General features: G+C 45.0%; 1 protein-coding gene across 1 annotated transcript in view; it reads left to right on the plus strand.

The window, feature by feature from the left end:
- Positions 1-16,852, plus strand: part of LOC138952071 (signal-induced proliferation-associated 1-like protein 1) — an 82,481-nt gene that overhangs the window by 10,125 nt on the left and 55,504 nt on the right. The window contains exons 2-4 of the mRNA XM_070323645.1: positions 4,893-7,319; positions 9,263-9,414; positions 9,996-10,184. Coding sequence (XP_070179746.1) covers positions 5,720-7,319; positions 9,263-9,414; positions 9,996-10,184 — 1,941 coding nt within the window. The 5' untranslated portion in view covers positions 4,893-5,719. The remainder of the gene's footprint in view (positions 1-4,892; positions 7,320-9,262; positions 9,415-9,995; positions 10,185-16,852) is intronic.

The following is a 16,852-nucleotide window of genomic DNA, read 5'->3' on the forward strand; positions in this document are numbered from 1 at the left end:
GTAGTTCTCGGCTATACTTGGGCTGTAGCTGAGACTGTAGACTACACTGAGGTTAGCATCTGTCTGTACTCACACCGGTGACACTGTGACGGTTCCCCTACGCTTTGTGTTCGGTGCCCTGACCCTTTGTGTTCGGTTCCCACTCGGTTCCCACACGCCAAAATTCGCGGACAAGATCGAGGTACTGTCACCCAAAACATCCATTTATGGTAGTATTACGCAATGTTGCTCTCTGAGAATGGTCTTGTTAGATCTGTGAGTGTTTACACTACATGCCTAGGTGCTGTTGGATTGAAGGTTTTTGATATTTTAGCCGTTATTAGGTAGAATGCCTTCCACTTTACTGCAAAACTGCATAATTCGTAGCATCGGCAAGAAATATCCTACCAAAAAATGCCTGCTTGGAACTGTCGTTGGTCCAGCAAAAAGTTCAACATGTCTGTAGCAGACAGCCCAAGTTTCAAGATTGTAGGGCCATCCAAACAGCCGTAATAATAAAAACAACAAAAGTAGTCAGTGAAATTGGCTGTGTTCGGTCCCCCCACACTTTTGTGACGTAGGCGTGACGGTTCCCATAATTCATTGTGTCGGTCCCCACTTTCTGTGTCGGACCCCACTTTCGACCTAATTTCTCTGTGACGGACCCCACAACCAGCCTATTTTGTGTCGGTCCCCACACCTTCTTGGATTTATGACTTGCCGGTTACTTGTATCATTGTATTCATTGAATCTAATTGTCTCGGAGTTATCTCTCTTTGCCCCCACCCCCCCTCTCTCTCTCTCTCTCTTCCTGGCTTTCCTTGTTTTGTCTTTTTCTCTTTGCCCCCACCCCCCTCTCTCTCTTTCTCCATGGCTTTCCATGTTCTGTCTCTTTCTCTCTTTGCCCTCACCCCCCCCCCCCCCTCTCTCTCTCTCTTCCTGGCTTTCCTTGTTTTGTCTTTTTCTCTTTGCCCCCCACCCCCCTCTCTCTCTTTCTCCATGGCTTTCCATGTTCTGTCTCTTTCTCTCTTTGCCCTCACCCCCCCCCCCCCCTCTCTCTCTCTCTTCCTGGCTTTCCTTGTTTTGTCTTTTTCTCTTTGCCCCCCACCCCCCTCTCTCTCTTTCTCCATGGCTTTCCATGTTCTGTCTCTTTCTCTCTTTGCCCTCACCCCCCCTCTCTCTCTCTCTCTCTCTCCCTCCCTCCCCCTCGCTCTCCTTGTTCTGTCTCTTTCTCTCTCACTCTCTCTCCCATGTGCGGCGTATGGACATGTACAGGAAGCAGCGAGCACCATGCAGTGAGTGGCTGCCAGCGGGAGGGGGGGGGGGGGGGGGTAAGGAGGGATGGAGGGGCCCTGTGACAAGAGAAAAAATGCGAGGCATGCGCTGGGAAGGATTGAAGGTCAAGTGCAGAGACCTGCTGAGATGAAATGAAGGGCTACCTTTAGATTCTTTGCCTGAGTTGAAGTGGAGGGGAGATTCTTTGCCTGCTGTGCAGTGAGGGCTTTTGAACACCATCGCATACATGTATAGGGTGATTCAACAAGGCTGTCCCACAGTATATTTATAGTGCGCATGGCAGTGTTCAGATTATTATATGGCTGGCTAGAGGGGTAACACTTACACCACCCGACACACAGTTCAACGAGGGTGGCAGTGTTCAGATCAAAATGGCAGGCTAGAGGGGGTAACAAGATAATGTATCAGACACCCCCCCCCCCCCCCCCAATTTAAGCTTCCTCCTTTTTAAGATCCTCCTTTCTCAGATGCTCTGTTCATAGTCTCTGTAAATTTACCTCCATTTTAAGACTCCCTCCCTTTTAACCCTGAAGTTGTTAAATTGTTGAAGGTGGTAAAAAGGGGGGTTCCATTGTTCAAATCTAATACCCTGATTTAATACACTGCCTGTTACATCATCATTCTCACAAATACCCTGATTTAATACACTGCCTGTTACATCATCATTCTCACAAATACCCTGATTTAATACACTGCCTGTTACATCATCATTCTCACAAATACCCTGATTTAATACACTGCCTGTTACATCATCATTCTCACAAATACCCTGATTTAATACACTGCCTGTTACATCATCATTGTCCCGTCGCGATATAACCTTGAACGGTTGAAAACGACGTTAAACACCAAATAAAGAAAGAAAGAACATCATCATTGTCACAAATACCCTGATTTAATACACTGCCTGTTACATCATCATTGTCACAAATACCCTGATTTAATACACTGCCTGTTACATCATCATTGTCACAAATACCCTGATTTAATACACTGCTTGTTACATCATCATTGTCATAGTATGTACACATACCTGATACATGTAGGCATGTAAAGATCATTGATCTGTGGGCATGACCTAAATTTGTTCTGACTTACAGGGAACACCACAATTTATGCAGTAGATTATTCGCTGATCATTCATTTTGTTCTCTGTATATCAGGCTAACAAGACCCCCCGCGGGTTAGGGGCAGCATTCTTTTTCTCCTTTTACCCTTAAGTGTTTCTTGTATAGAATATAGTCAATGTTTGTAAAGATTTTAGTCAAGCAGTATGTAAGAAATGTTAAGTCCTTTGTACTGGAAACTTGCATTCTCCCAGTAAGGTCATAAATTGTACTACGTTGCAAGCCCCTGGAGCAATTTTTTGATTAGTGCTTTTGTGAACAAGAAACAATTAACAAGTGGCTCTATCCCATCCCCCCCCCTTTCCCCGTCGCGATATAACCTTGAACGTTTGAAAACGACGTTAAACACCAAATAAAGAAAAAGGCTAACAAGCCTGTGGTACAACACTAACACACCCTGGGCAGCTGAGCCTGAAATAACCTTTCTCACCAGATAATCTGGTTACTGCAGGCTGAGTGTCCCAAGGTGTGTTAGTGTTGTGCCACAGTGCTGGAGTAAACAACTCACTGCTTGTTAAAAGGGATGGAGAATAGTCTAGAGCCTGCTGGCAGTGGTGGGAATGGAAGGAAAAAGGTTTGCATGATTGTGAAGAGTGAAGAGAAGTGTAACACAGACAGGCATGGTGAGAGATGAGTGGATGGGTATTGGTTGTTGAATAGATAGTCAAACATAATACACATGGACCAGCCAGCCATACCCTGGCGAAGAGACATTAAGACTACCAACTATTGCATGATGAAACATGCATGGCCTGATGATCTGTAACTGTCAACCTATGAGGAAACATGAGTAGATGGCTGAGTCATATTGATTGGTGTCATTTGTAAAGAAACATGAATAGATTGCTTTTAAAGCATCAACTGATGGTGATAGATGACAAATTGTTGAAGCTTTGGCCAATGTTATTGATCTCAAGCATCAACTGATGGTGATAGATGACAGATTGTTGAAGCTTTGGCCAATGTTATTGATCTCAAGCATCAACTGATGGTGATAGATCACAGATTGTTGAAGCTTTGGCCAATGTTATTGATCTTAAGCATCAACTGATGGTGATAGATCACAGATTGTTGAAGCTTTGGCCAATGTTATTGATCTCAAGCATCAACTGATGGTGATAGATCACAGATTGTTGAAGCTTTGGCCAATGTTATTGATCTTAAGCATCAACTGATGGTGATAGATCACAGATTGTTGAAGCTTTGGCCAATGTTATTGATCTCATAAAAAGAAGAACATTGGATGAGAGTGAATAGAGCAAGAGCAGATGGATACAATCGTGAGACGGAAACACATTGTTTCGACTTGATCCTTGTAAGTCAGAAAACTGATAGGTGTATGTGAACAGAACAAAAGCATCTTGCCTGGTTGCATTCATGATCCTGAGGTGTATGTGTGCAGAACAAAAGCATCTTGCCTGGTTGCATTCATGATCCTGAGGTGTATGTGTGCAGAACAAAAGCATCTTGCCTGGTTGCATTCATGATCCAGTGCAAGAATGTGTTTGGTGACAGATTGAATTGCAGTAACATTGGTATGCTTCCATTTGATACTTCTGGGTCATCCACGGGGGATTAAGGTTCTCTTCAAGCCTTATTGAAGCCTTATTGAAGTCTTATTAAAGCCTTACTGAAGTCTTTCGCCGCTGCCATCCACTTTTTACTGGCTTTGGTCAGGCGTCAGTTCCAGCCTCGATGACCAGGAAGATTCAAATGGAAGCATAGCGATGTATAATTCATTTAACTGCTGAAGTATACACTGATGTGTGAAAGCATAGCGATGTATAATTCATTTAACTGCTGAAGTATACACTGAAGTGTGGAAGCATAGCTATGTATATTGCTATTTCATATGTTACGTGGATTTCCATTGGTCAATTGGGCAAAACTGAGCTCATTGTAAAAGTGATATCGACGACATTTCCGTCGATATCAGTTTTGATATCGACGACCTCTTTATTGCTTCCCCACTTCAAAAACAAAAACACCTAAATTTAAAAACAAACAAATGTAATGATCCCAGAATTTAGTTGAGCAGGTGACTAAAGACTTTTTGAAAGAAAAGACATTTTTAAATACTGAAAAGTACAAGAAAAGAGTGAAAAAAAAGAAATAATAATCAGAGGGAGGGATATGGAACAGCCAAAACTGAGACAAATACTTTTGTAATTTCTTTACAGTAAATACAAAATATGATGTCCAGAGAATAAGCAATATATCTAACATTGACTGACTGTGTGATGATATCTTCTGCTATTGGTCTGTTTCGACAGTGATATCAAAATCTCGACCTCCTGTCTCGATTTTGATATCACTGTCTCAACAGACCATAGCAGAAGATATCATCACACAGTCCGTCAATATTGGGTAATAATTCATTTAACTGCTGAAGTGTGGAAGCATAGTGATGTATAATTCATTTAACTGCTGAAGTATACACTGATGTGTGAAGAAAGGTGAATTGCTGACTGTTGAAGCTCTCTGTTCCAGATGTGCCAGGCGAGATGTTGTGACGTGCCAGGACGGATGTCTTTACCTGACGTGCCAGGCGAGATGTTGTGACGTGCCAGTGGATAAGAGTGAGGCAGGCTTTCAGTGGGAGATGACAAGATGACTGGAGAAGACAACACCTAGACCGGTCCTGTCTGTGATATAAACGTGTGATATTGCTGCCCTCTCTTCGTGCCTGTCTTGGGCAGTGGCCAGCTAGCATGGCGCAGCGTGTTGGCCCCTGTTGCCCTCTGCTGACACTGACCGGGACTTGACCATGACCACCACGCTTGACCAACACTGTCCGGTGATTGACCAACACTGCCTATTCTCACCTGGTCACAGGGACTTCCACCACCACCAGTTCTCACCTCTTCGTGGGGACGTCATCCCAAGGCAGTGAAACCAACAACTGGAATGCTTTCGTGTGGTGCTGCCTGTTCTCTGGATGTATACATCAGGTGCATGTTGAAAGGATGCATCAGCTTGTGGTGTTATTGACATGATGTACAGTGCATCGGTTGCGAGTGGTTGTTGTGACTGGCAGGGGGTAAGAGACATCTAGCGAGATGGGAAGAGGACTGACAAGAAGAAGTGTGTTGTGACGAGATTTCTGTCTCTGACAAGAAGTGTGATGTGACGAGATGTCTGTCTCTGACAAGAAGTGTGATGTGACGAGATGTCTGTCTCTGACAAGCAGTGTGTTGTGACGAGATGTCTGTCTCTCACAAGAAGTGTGATGTGACGAGATACATGTCTCAGTCTCTGACAAGCAGTGTGTTGTGACGAGATGTCTCAGTCTCTGACAAGAAGTGTGATGTGACGAGATGTCTCAATCTCACAATGAGCTCGACACCATCCGGCAGCGTGCGCGCCAAGCTGTGGAATATTACAAGCGACACGTGAACTCGGCCAGTGCCGACAGTTCTCCGCCTGGTGGGAGGTCCGGCCTGTCCATCAACTCTAAGAGCCCCGCCTACCAGCGCTCAGTGGACAAGGACTCTGCCCAGGACCACTACGACCGGGTGGGTGGTCAGCTGCAGGGTCAGAGGTCATCCATGGAGGACATGCTCCAGGGGGGCGTGGCCCCGGCCTCCTCCAACACTTTTTATCGCGCTAAGATGAAAGCCGGCATCATCGACATGCGCAGCTCTTACAACGAGCGAATAGGGTCAGGGTCAAGCAGACAGAGGTCGAGGACGTTCCACGGCCCGCACACAGGGAGGACTCGAACTCAGACTTACGCGGTCGACCCCAAGAAAGCCACAAAGCCCTCGGCTGTGGTGGTCGGCACGGTGAAGGAAGCCCCCCCTCCACCCCCGCAGAGACCCAAATTGGCCTCTCCTCCGTCCCCCTCCCCGCCCCACAACTACCATCAGCAGCAAGGGGTGGTGGGTGGGCGGGTGGGGGCGGTGAAGAGGGGCGGGGGGCGTGGCCTGTATCGTAGCAACAGTAACCTGGAGATAGACAGCGTGGAGTGTGTAGAGGAGGACCTGCCCCCCAGCACCCTACACAGACAGTACGGCTCCACCTCCTCCCTCGACCTGCTGGCCGCCGCCCCCGACAACCTGGCCACCGTGCTCAGGGACTTCAAGAATGGTAACTCTGCCACCGCTGACCCCCGTCTCTGGCACTTGATGCAGCAACAACCCCAGCAGAAGGCGGTGAACGGGACGGGGGAGCGGGGGGAGGAGGAGGAGGGGAAGGGCAAGGGGAAGGGGAAAGGCAAGGAGTCGAGGAAGGTGCGAGCCAAGTCCATCACGGGGGACGGTAGCAGCAGTGCCGGCATCCTCAAGAAACTGCGCGGTGTCACCAGCAAGCAAGATGCCGGGGACGCGGCCGCCAACAAGACCGACGACAAGGGCAGTGAAGAGGCACCGTCGGAGGACAAACAGCGCCAAAAGGCCTTTGTTCACTTTGACTGTCAGAGCATCGGTGTGCGTCTCAACAGGTCCAGCCGAGCCCACACCGGCAGCCTGATGAAGAACATCACCACTGGCGCGTCGGCAGCCTCCGTCAAACGCAACAGTTACGCCGTCAGCAGCGACAAGGAGATCGGTGACGTGACTGAGGAAGACGACGCGGGCGACGGAAAGAGCAACGACCTCGTTCACTCCTGTCCCTTCTTCAGGAACGAGGTGGGCGGGGGGAGAGAGGAGGCTGTGAGTGTCAGACAGTTGACTGCAGGCAGCAAGCTGTTGTCTCCCCCACAGAGCGCTGCCACCCCCACCCCCACACTGACTGCCAGTGACAGTGCAATGTCTTCTCCCTTCCTGCGCCACCCAGCGTGCTGTGGGCTGGCCATTCTAGACTCCTCCCCCTCCCCCTCTGGTCAGATCCTCCCCCCTCTGGTCACGCACCGCGGTCATGTGATAGAGTATGTCGACCATGGAGCGTATTACTACAGGCACTTCTTTTACAATTACGGTGAGTCAGCCTTGCTTTTATTGCATGGATGTTATTTCCAACAGAGACGAAGGGAGAGAGGTTTTCTTTTAAATGTTGTTACTGTTAGTGTTACTGTTAAGCATTTGTTGGCTAAACTTTGTGCGCATGTTTTGTGTTGTTTGCTTTGATGTTAAGACGGTTTTGATTTCTTATATTGTTTGATGATAAAACAACAGGGGGAGGGGGGTATAAGAGAAATGGCTAGATGGAAAAAAAGGCTTGTTACTGCCAGGTATTTGTCAGCTGAATTCTACATATTTAGTGATTAAACCCAAACAAAAGGCATTATGAGAGGAATATGACTATCACTAGTATCAGACAGAAATCACAGTTTGTTGTCTTCTCTCTTCCTCAAATTCCTGCGGCACCTAGAGTGCTGTAGGGTGGCCATTCCAGACTCTCCCCCCTCTCCCTCTGGACACACTGCACACAGAAATCACTGTTTGTTCCCTTCCTGCGGCACCTAGAGTGCTGTAGGGTGGCCATTCTAGACTCTCTCCCCTCTCTCTCTCTAGACACAGAAATCACTGTTTGTTGTCTTCTCCCTTCCTTCGGCACCTAGAGTGCTGTAGGGTAGCCATTCTAGACTCTCTCCCCTCTCTCTGTGGACACAGAAATCACTGTTTGTTCCCTTCCTGCGGCACCTAGACTGCTGTAGGGTGGCCATTCTAGACTCTCTCCCCTCTCTCTCTGGACACAGAAATCACAGTTTGTTGTCTTCTCCCTTCCTGCGGCACCTAGAGTGCTGTAGGGTGGCCATTCTAGACTCTCTCCCCTCTCTCTCTCTAGACACAGAAATCACTGTTTGTTCCCTTCCTGCGGCACCTAGAGTGCTGTAGGGTGGCCATTCTAGACTCTCTCCCCTCTCTCTCTAGACACAGAAATCACTGTTTGTTGTCTTCTCCCTTCCTGCGGCACCTAGAGTGCTGTAGGGTGGCCATTCTAGACTCTCTCCCCTCTCTCTCTGGACACAGAAATCACTGTTTGTTGTCTTCTCCCTTCCTGCGGCACCTAGAGTGCTGTGGGGTGGCCATTCTAGACTCTCCCCCCTCTCTCTCTGGACACAGAAATCACTGTTTGTTGTCTTCTCCCTTCCTGCGGCACCTAGAGTGCTGTAGGGTGGCCATTCTAGACTCTCCCCCCTCTCTCTCTGGACACAGAAATCACTGTTTGTTGTCTTCTCCCTTCCTGCGGCACCTAGAGTGCTGTAGGGTGGCCATTCTAGACTCTCCCCCCTCTCTCTCTGGACACAGAAATCACTGTTTGTTGTCTTCTCCCTTCCTGCGGCACCTAGAGTGCTGTAGGGTGGCCATTCTAGACTCTCCCCCCTCTCCCTCTGGACACAGAAATCACAGTTTGTTGTCTTCTCCCTTCCTGCGGCACCTAGAGTGCTGTAGGGTGGCCATTCTAGACTCTCCCCCCTCTCTCTCTGGACACAGAAATCACTGTTTGTTGTCTTCTCCCTTCCTGCGGCACCTAGAGTGCTGTGGGGTGGCCATTCTAGACTCTCCCCCCTCTCTCCCTAGACACAGAAATCACTGTTTGTTGTCTTCTCCCTTCCTGCAGCACCTAGAGTGCTGTAGGGTGGCCATTCTAGATTCTCCCCCCTCTCCCTCTGGACACAGAAATCACAGTTTGTTGACCTTGTGTTGGTGTGCACATTTCTTAGCGAAGCAGGTTCTTTAATTTACAGACCTGGTGTAACGGTTTCCTCATTCAGATTATATTATCATCAAGGAAGTATAATGCATTGTGTGCCAGGGTCAGGTCGAGAAAAAGGTAGTATCGCCATCACTATCTGACAGTGACAGAAATCACAGTTTGTTGACCCTTTGTTCTTTTGTAACCTTGTGTGTGTGTGTATGTGCGGGTGTGTGTGCGTGTGTTTTGGTGCTGAACTGCGTGGTGATGTTGATGTGCAGATCACCAGAACTTGTTCGGGACGGACGAACACCTCGGTCCAGTAGCGGTCAGTGTGCGGCGAGAGAAGCTGGACCCCGAGGAGCGCGCCAACAACCTGGGCAAGGCCGACTACGGCACCTACCACTACCGCATCATCTGCAGGACCAGCCAGGTCAGTGCTGCAACCATCTGTCTCAACACATCTTCACCACATTGTTCCATTTCTACAAATCTAAACTTAATCATGTTCTATTTCTACACATATATATATGTGAATTCACATTTTTAAAATCAAATGAACAAAAATGCAAGAGGAAAATAATGCAGTTTGGTTTGAAACACATTGCTAAAATTAGAAAATATCAATTCGTGCGAAACATAGATTGCTCTTTGCAACTTGCGTCAGTGAAGGGTAAAAAAGCCAGGCGGTTCAGTTGTGGATCATACATACCACTGCTATTTTGTTAGTCATTCATTTGAACAATGTTTCATCATTTGTTTGTGTGGTATGTACCGGGCTTGTGACATTTCTGGCGGGCTGGTGACGTTTTTCAAGTTTCTCGCCTTGCGGACGAGTTAAATTTGTGAGATTTAGCCATCCCTGACAAAGTGAGCATTTTGACTGAAGATGCAGCACCAAGAGGAATGGTGACATGTGACACGTTGCATGACTGCTTGCAGCTGACCACGCTGACAGGCTGTGTGCTGGAAGAATGAATGGTGACATGTGACACGTTGCATGACTGCTTGCAGCTGACCACGCTGAGAGGCTGTGTGCTGGAAGACGCTGTGCCGTCGTCGGGGCGACTGAGCAGTTCGCGGGGCGTGCCCCTGAAGGAGGTGCTGGAGGTGGCCCTGGGGGAGGTGCAGCTGTCGTGTCTCAAGCAAGCCACGCCCGGACCCAAGACGGCCGAGCAGCTCCTCAAGCTGGACGAACAAGGGGTGAGTAATCCCTGTCTGTCTGTCTGTCTCTTTCTCTCTCTCTCTCTTTCTCTCTCTCTCTCTCGGAGTATCGAGTGTCGCCTTCAACAACACACGTCCTGCTGGGCGATTCGGTACTCTGCCCAGTGAAGCCTGACCTAATGTTTCGGGGAAAGAAAACAGAGAACCTGAGTGTCTCAGGCCTTGACACAGATGACTTGTCTCACTGGCTGAGGTATATTCCAGAGTGTAAACAAGTGCGCCTTGTTGTCGTGCACATAGGTGTAAATACGTGCCGCAGGACAACCATTACAGAGCAAATGTGGACCGTACTTTTGAAACAAATCAGAAAGGTGTTCCCTGAGGCACGTATCTTCGCCTCCTCAATCATACCAACCAGTGGAGAACACCTGTTGAAAAAGACAATTCTGTCCTCTAACACCTCTCTGAAAACAGTTTGTGTGAAAGAAAACATCCTTTTTGTAGACCACGCAGACACTTACCTCTCAAGCAACGGTGCCCCCCGCAAAGAGCTCTACAGGGACGCCCTCCACCCTAGTCACCAAGGCACCGTCCGGCTTGCTTCCAACATAAAATACGCCGGTCAGCCTACTGTAACCACTCGACGGGGGCCGCTATTACCAACCCCACAAAACCCAACGAGTGTTGACTGCGCCCCTAATCAGCCCTCAAGCCGCAGCGCCAGTCTCGAGCAGAAGCAGCGGGAACACCTGCGTAACGGCCATCCACTCAGCCCGCTGCACTTATCTCCTCGTCAAGTACTGAGGCAACAGCATGGAAACAGTGCGGCAGGCTACATGCAGACGACGGACAACGGATACCAACAACGCCGTGTCGGCGTCCCACCACCATACCGGCCGACACCACAAACGGTCGGCCAAGGTCATATGCCCTCAGCGACACCCTACGACTGGTACCCGCCAACATACCTTCCTGCCTCCATGTTTCCTCCTCCTCATGTGTTACACCGCCATGAGTACCAAGGAGATCCCTATAGTGCTTGCGGGCCATTGGTAGCCCCGCTACACCAGTTTTTTTCCGGTCCCAGCAACTTTAATAGCTACGGAACTCATTCTACACTTGTGTGATTACGTAGATGGTGCTTGAACAAACTGTTCTGGTGTGTGTGTGTGTGTGTGTGAGTGTGTGCCAGAACAACATACTGACTGATCAAAAAATGATTGACATCTACCCACAGCGGAATGTGTGTTTGCACAGACACGGCCTCCTATCCTCCATCAGTTTTATCAACTACGATTATACTCATAGTTGATGTTCGCGTGAACTTTAATAGTGTCTCCACGACGTGATGTTACGTTTTGAAGAACATTGACTCAGTGTATACTTTTTTCCTGGCTAGCTATGTAAGCAGGAATCACTATTTTCTGAGAGACAGCAGGAAACAGTATTTTCAATTTGATACAGGTGTCATAGTCATCTGCTGGAAGGACAGACCAAGTTGTGCACCGTTTTGAAGAACAGTGTGTGAGTGACGTTTTCAAGGACTGTGACTATAGCTTAATACATGATTTTCGTGCTACTGCTAGCCTAAGGAAGCAGAAAACAGTATTTTCCATATGACACAGATGTAATTTTCTTCTGCTTGGGACTAAAAAGGACTTTCCAAGTTTCTCTTTCACCTAATCATAGACTGAGTGCCTGAACGAAGAGAAATATATCTGTTGCTACCTCCGGTTTGACGTGCCTTCTGACGTATTAGTACTTCGTTTTTAGTTGCGGTTTCTTTTAAATTCCATTATATAAACGGTGTGATTATTATTTTTATTTTTCATTATATTTTCTTCAAATTGTCTTGTGCATTTCTTCTTTTGTATATTTTAGTAATTGTCTTACTGACAGATTAACCACATCGTATGATGAACTGTCGCAGTGCATGGCCCACAAAAGAGGGCATGCGAATTGGACACCTAAACATAAATCATGCCATTAATAAGTTAGCAGACATCTCGTCAATCCTTTATAACTCTGGTAAACCTTTTCATATTTTTGGATTGTCAGAGTCTAGGCTGTCGAGTAAAGTAGCAGACTCTGAGCTCACAATCCCGGGTTATGTCACTTTACGCAGAGATGCACAGACACACACAGAAACTGGAGTGTTACTTTATATCAGTGATTCCATAACTTTTACACGCCTTACCCACCTAGAGCAACACCATGTTGAATCAGTGTGGATAGAAGTAAAATTGAAAAGAGCCCCAGCGATACAACTTGGTTTCTGCTACAGGAACCCATCTGAACGAGTGAACTGGAGGGATAATCTCTCTTCTATGTTAGACGCAGTTTTACTCGAGGGAAAAGAAACAGTAATCCTTGGTGATTTTAACATTGATTTACTTAAACCAAATAAGGTATGGTTGGATATATTTGAATGTTATAATTTAAATCAGGTTGTGCAAACCCCCACAAGGGTAACAAACACTTCAAAAACGCTTATTGACCATGTATACGTATCTCATTTACACCATATAGCTGAAGTTTGTGTTCCAATACACGGCTGCAGTGACCATTACCCCGTGTGTGTCACCTGGTCCCGTAAAGGTGTAAAAGTCCCTCACGCTGGTCACAAAACAATAACATATCGTTCGTTTTCAAAATTTAATGAGGAAGATTTTCTTGAGGATTTGTTGCACTCCCCACTTGAAAATGTTTATAATTTGACTGATCCGGACGAAGCTTTTGGATATTGGCATGATGCTTTTTTAAAGGTTTATAACAAACACGCTCCATTAAAAACCCAGAGGGTAAAGCATAAATTGAAACCAAAATGGTTTGATCAAGAATTGCAAGAGGCAGCTGATTATCGCGATATTTTGAAAAAAAAGAGGGCTGGAAAATGAGTATAGAGATCAGAGAAACAAAGTTACATCTATGAAGCGATGGAAAAAGAAAAAGTATTTTCAGGAACTTACATCATCAAAACAAAATTCTAAGTCCATGTGGAAGGCAATAAATGAGTTAACAAATAAACAATCAACATCCAAATGCTCTGTCGTTAAAGACATATCCTCCGAGGAACTGAATAAACATTTTTCTAACATAGCTGAGAAAGTCGTTCCCGAAGACAAAACTCATTTAAATGATTTGAAGGTTCTGACAGATTTTTGTGAATCTAAAAATATAATGTCGCAATTAAACATTCCATTTATTACTGTAACAGAAGTATGTAATGCACTCATGCACCTCAAGCAAACAGGAACCCGTGGAATTGATGGTCTGGACGGGAGGATTCTTAAATTAGCAGCCCCTGTACTTGCTGATTCTTTAACTTACCTGTATAATCTCTGTATAGACAAGTGTTATTTTCCAGTTGTGTTAAAGCAGGCTAAAGTTATTCCACTTTTTAAGTCAGGGGCTAAAACAGAACCCTCCAATTACAGGCCAATATCTATTTTATCGGTTTTATCAAAGCCGTTGGAACAACATATCAACAAGTTTATTCTGTCACATTTTAACGAAAATGCTTTATTTCACCCAAATCAGTCCGGGTTCAGAACTCATCATTCATGCCACACAGCACTTGTTTCTTTAGTTGATCAGTGGTTGAGCAAGATCAACGAAGACAAATTATGTGCTGCTCTCTTCGTTGACTTTGCTAAAGCATTTGATGTGATTCATCATGGCCTACTTCTTAGGAAACTCGCGCTGTACGGCCTTAGAAATGATACAATATCGTTAATCAAGTCTTTTGTTTCTGATCGAGTACAAGCTGTGTGCGCCAACGGCTCTATGTCTAGCATGCAGTCGGTAGGTTATGGCATTCCTCAGGGATCTGTACTCGGCCCTCTTCTCTTTACGATTTACATTAATGACCTTCCCCTACACATAAGCAGTAACTGTGAACTCTTCGCTGATGATACCACTATTCACAATTCCCACTCAAATGTGAAGGTATTGTCAAAACAACTTCAAGAAAGTGTTAACGAGCTTTTAGCGTGGACCGAATTAAACCACATGGCTCTTAATCCAGACAAAACAAAAAGCATGCTTATTACCACCAGACAAAAACGCCAAAACTTAAAATCTAAACTTCCACCTTTAACGATTGATAATCACATTGTTGAAGAAGTTAATAAACACAAAGTTCTAGGTGTTATTCTTGATAACGATTTATCGTGGACTGATCACGTTACAGGAGTTTGTAAAGTACTCTCCAAGAGGCTTTACTTGTTGTCCAGAATAAAACACTTCTTGAACAGGCATGGCAGGCAACTTTTCTTTAACGCTCACATTCAATCGATCATTGATTATGCGTCAACACTATGGGATTGTGCGAGTGCAAAAACTCTGAAACCTTTATTTAGTATACATAAAAGAGCAATCAAAGTTATTTTATTACAAGTCTCGGTTTCCAACGAAGACTATAAACTTTTAAACATTCTTCCTCCTAAATCAAGACTCATGTACAATAAAGGCGTTTTGATGCATAAACTCATAATTGGAAGAGCGCCTGCACCTCTTTCTTCTCAATTCACTTCCCACAATTTAAGAGACCCGACAAAAATGTATGCTCCTCGGCCTCGTATAGATCTTTTTAAGTCCAGCCTACTCTTTTCGGGGACTAATCTTTGGAATTCACTTCCAAGCGGTCTCAAACATTCTGTCAATGCCAAGACTTTTAAAGACAGATATTTCTCATTCCTTATACATGGCACATTTCGTTCTCACTTAGCCTGAACATGTTTATATTGTTGATGCCTTATTTGTACCTTTTACACGTTTCAGTAGATAAATGTACCTAATTAATTTCATAACATGACTTATGTAACGATGCTACATTGCTATTACTTGCAACGTAGTTGCTTCATTGACTCCTCAGTTTCACGGATTTTTTCTTCCCTCGAAGTTTCACACGTTTTTTGTTGCTTGAAGCAGTTTTCATTATACCTTTGACAATAATATGTCATGTTCGTTTGTATGTATATTTTTGTTTGTTTGTTTAGTCTGTTAATCGTTTGCTTGTTTGTCGTTTGTTTTTATTACTTCTTTAATTGATATTCCAACATTTTTAAAACGTATTATCATTAGATTAAACCCTCCCATGGGCGAGAGCTGGATGTAAAAAAGCACCTGTTTGCTTATGCCATTACCCTCGTTAATAAAGAATTTGTCATTGTCATTGTCATTGTCTCTCTCTCTCTTCACGTGCTGAAGTTTTCTGACCTCCTTTTGTTGGTAAACTTTTTAACTTTTTAATTTTTAATTTTTCAATTTTATCATTGTGTGTCTGTGCGTCCCAAGGACAGATTTTAAGAAAAGGCGTAGCCTTAAATCTTAATCCTTGTTAAATAAAGTTCAATTCAATTCAATTCAATTCTCTCTCTCTCTCTCTCTCTCTCTCTCTCTCTCTCTCTCTCTCTGTCTCTGTCTGTCTGTCTCTCTCTCTCTCTCTCTCTCTCTCTCTCTCTCTCTCTCTCTCTCTCTCTCTCTCTCTCTCTCTCTCTCTCTCTCTCTCTCTCTCTCTCTCTCTCTCTCTCTCTCTCTCTCTCTCTCTCTCTCTCTCTCTCTCTCTCCATTTATTGTGTGAGTACAGATCTGTTGTAATGATAAAGTGTGTGTGTGTGTGTACAAATCTGTTGAAATAATAAAGTGTGTGTGTGCACAGATCTGTTGTATTCTTGTCATGATAAAATGTGCGTGTACATAGAGAATACTACATGGCTTGCTGTGTCATACCAGATTTACACGAGTTGTTTTTTTAAATATTGAACTGCGAGCGAAAGCAAGCTGTTCACTATTTGAAAAAACGAGTGTAAATCTGGTGCGACACAGCAAGCCATGTAGTATTCTGTTTATCCTACATACTGTACTTACGAGTATTTTACTGAAAATGTCCTGCAGTCGAGGCAGCTAAATTGAAGACGCTTGTTTTGGAACCTCGATCTCTTCTAAAGCCTCGTGCAATCTATTACGTCAAAGTAAAGAAACGTCACTCTGAAAGTGTGGCGTGACGTGTTAGTTCTAAAAATTCATCGAGGGTAATTAGTGAGCGCAATTTTTTTCTTTCTATAATGTCGTTTGTCTCGGTGACTTTGGCATCATAAGCAGTGGAAAGACAGGTCCCCTGCCAGACTTGCTTGACATGACCTCATTTACATGATATACACACGTGTGATTTGAACGATTATTATCTCACGAGTGTCTCTCTCACGTATGTAGGATAAAGATCTGTTGTAAAAATAAATGACAGATCTGTTGTAATGATAGTATGTGTGTGTGTATACAGATCTGTTGTAATGATAGTATGTGTGTGTACAGATCTGTTGTAATGATAAAGTGTGTGTGTACAGATCTGTTGTTATGATAAAGTGTGTGTGTATACAGATCTGTTGTAATGATAGTATGTGTGTGTACAGATCTGTTGTAATGATAAAGTGTGTGTGTACAGATCTGTTGTAATGATAAAGTGTGTGTGTACAGATCTGTTGTAATGATAAAGTGTCTGTGTACAGATCTGTTGTAATGATAAACAGGTATGGGAATTGTCCGCCGAAAGACAAATTTCTGCCGAATTTTTTTTTGTTCCGCGGAAAAAGGAAAAGTGTCCGCCGAAAAAATAAATGGGGGAGGCAAAAATGGTTCTAAAAACTGAATTTAATGGCAAACTTGGAGCTTAGAAGACACCAAATTGCACCATTTGGGTTCTTTGG

This window comes from Littorina saxatilis, linkage group LG17 (assembly GCF_037325665.1).
Source record: "Littorina saxatilis isolate snail1 linkage group LG17, US_GU_Lsax_2.0, whole genome shotgun sequence".
Taxonomy (NCBI): Eukaryota; Metazoa; Mollusca; class Gastropoda; order Littorinimorpha; family Littorinidae; genus Littorina; species Littorina saxatilis.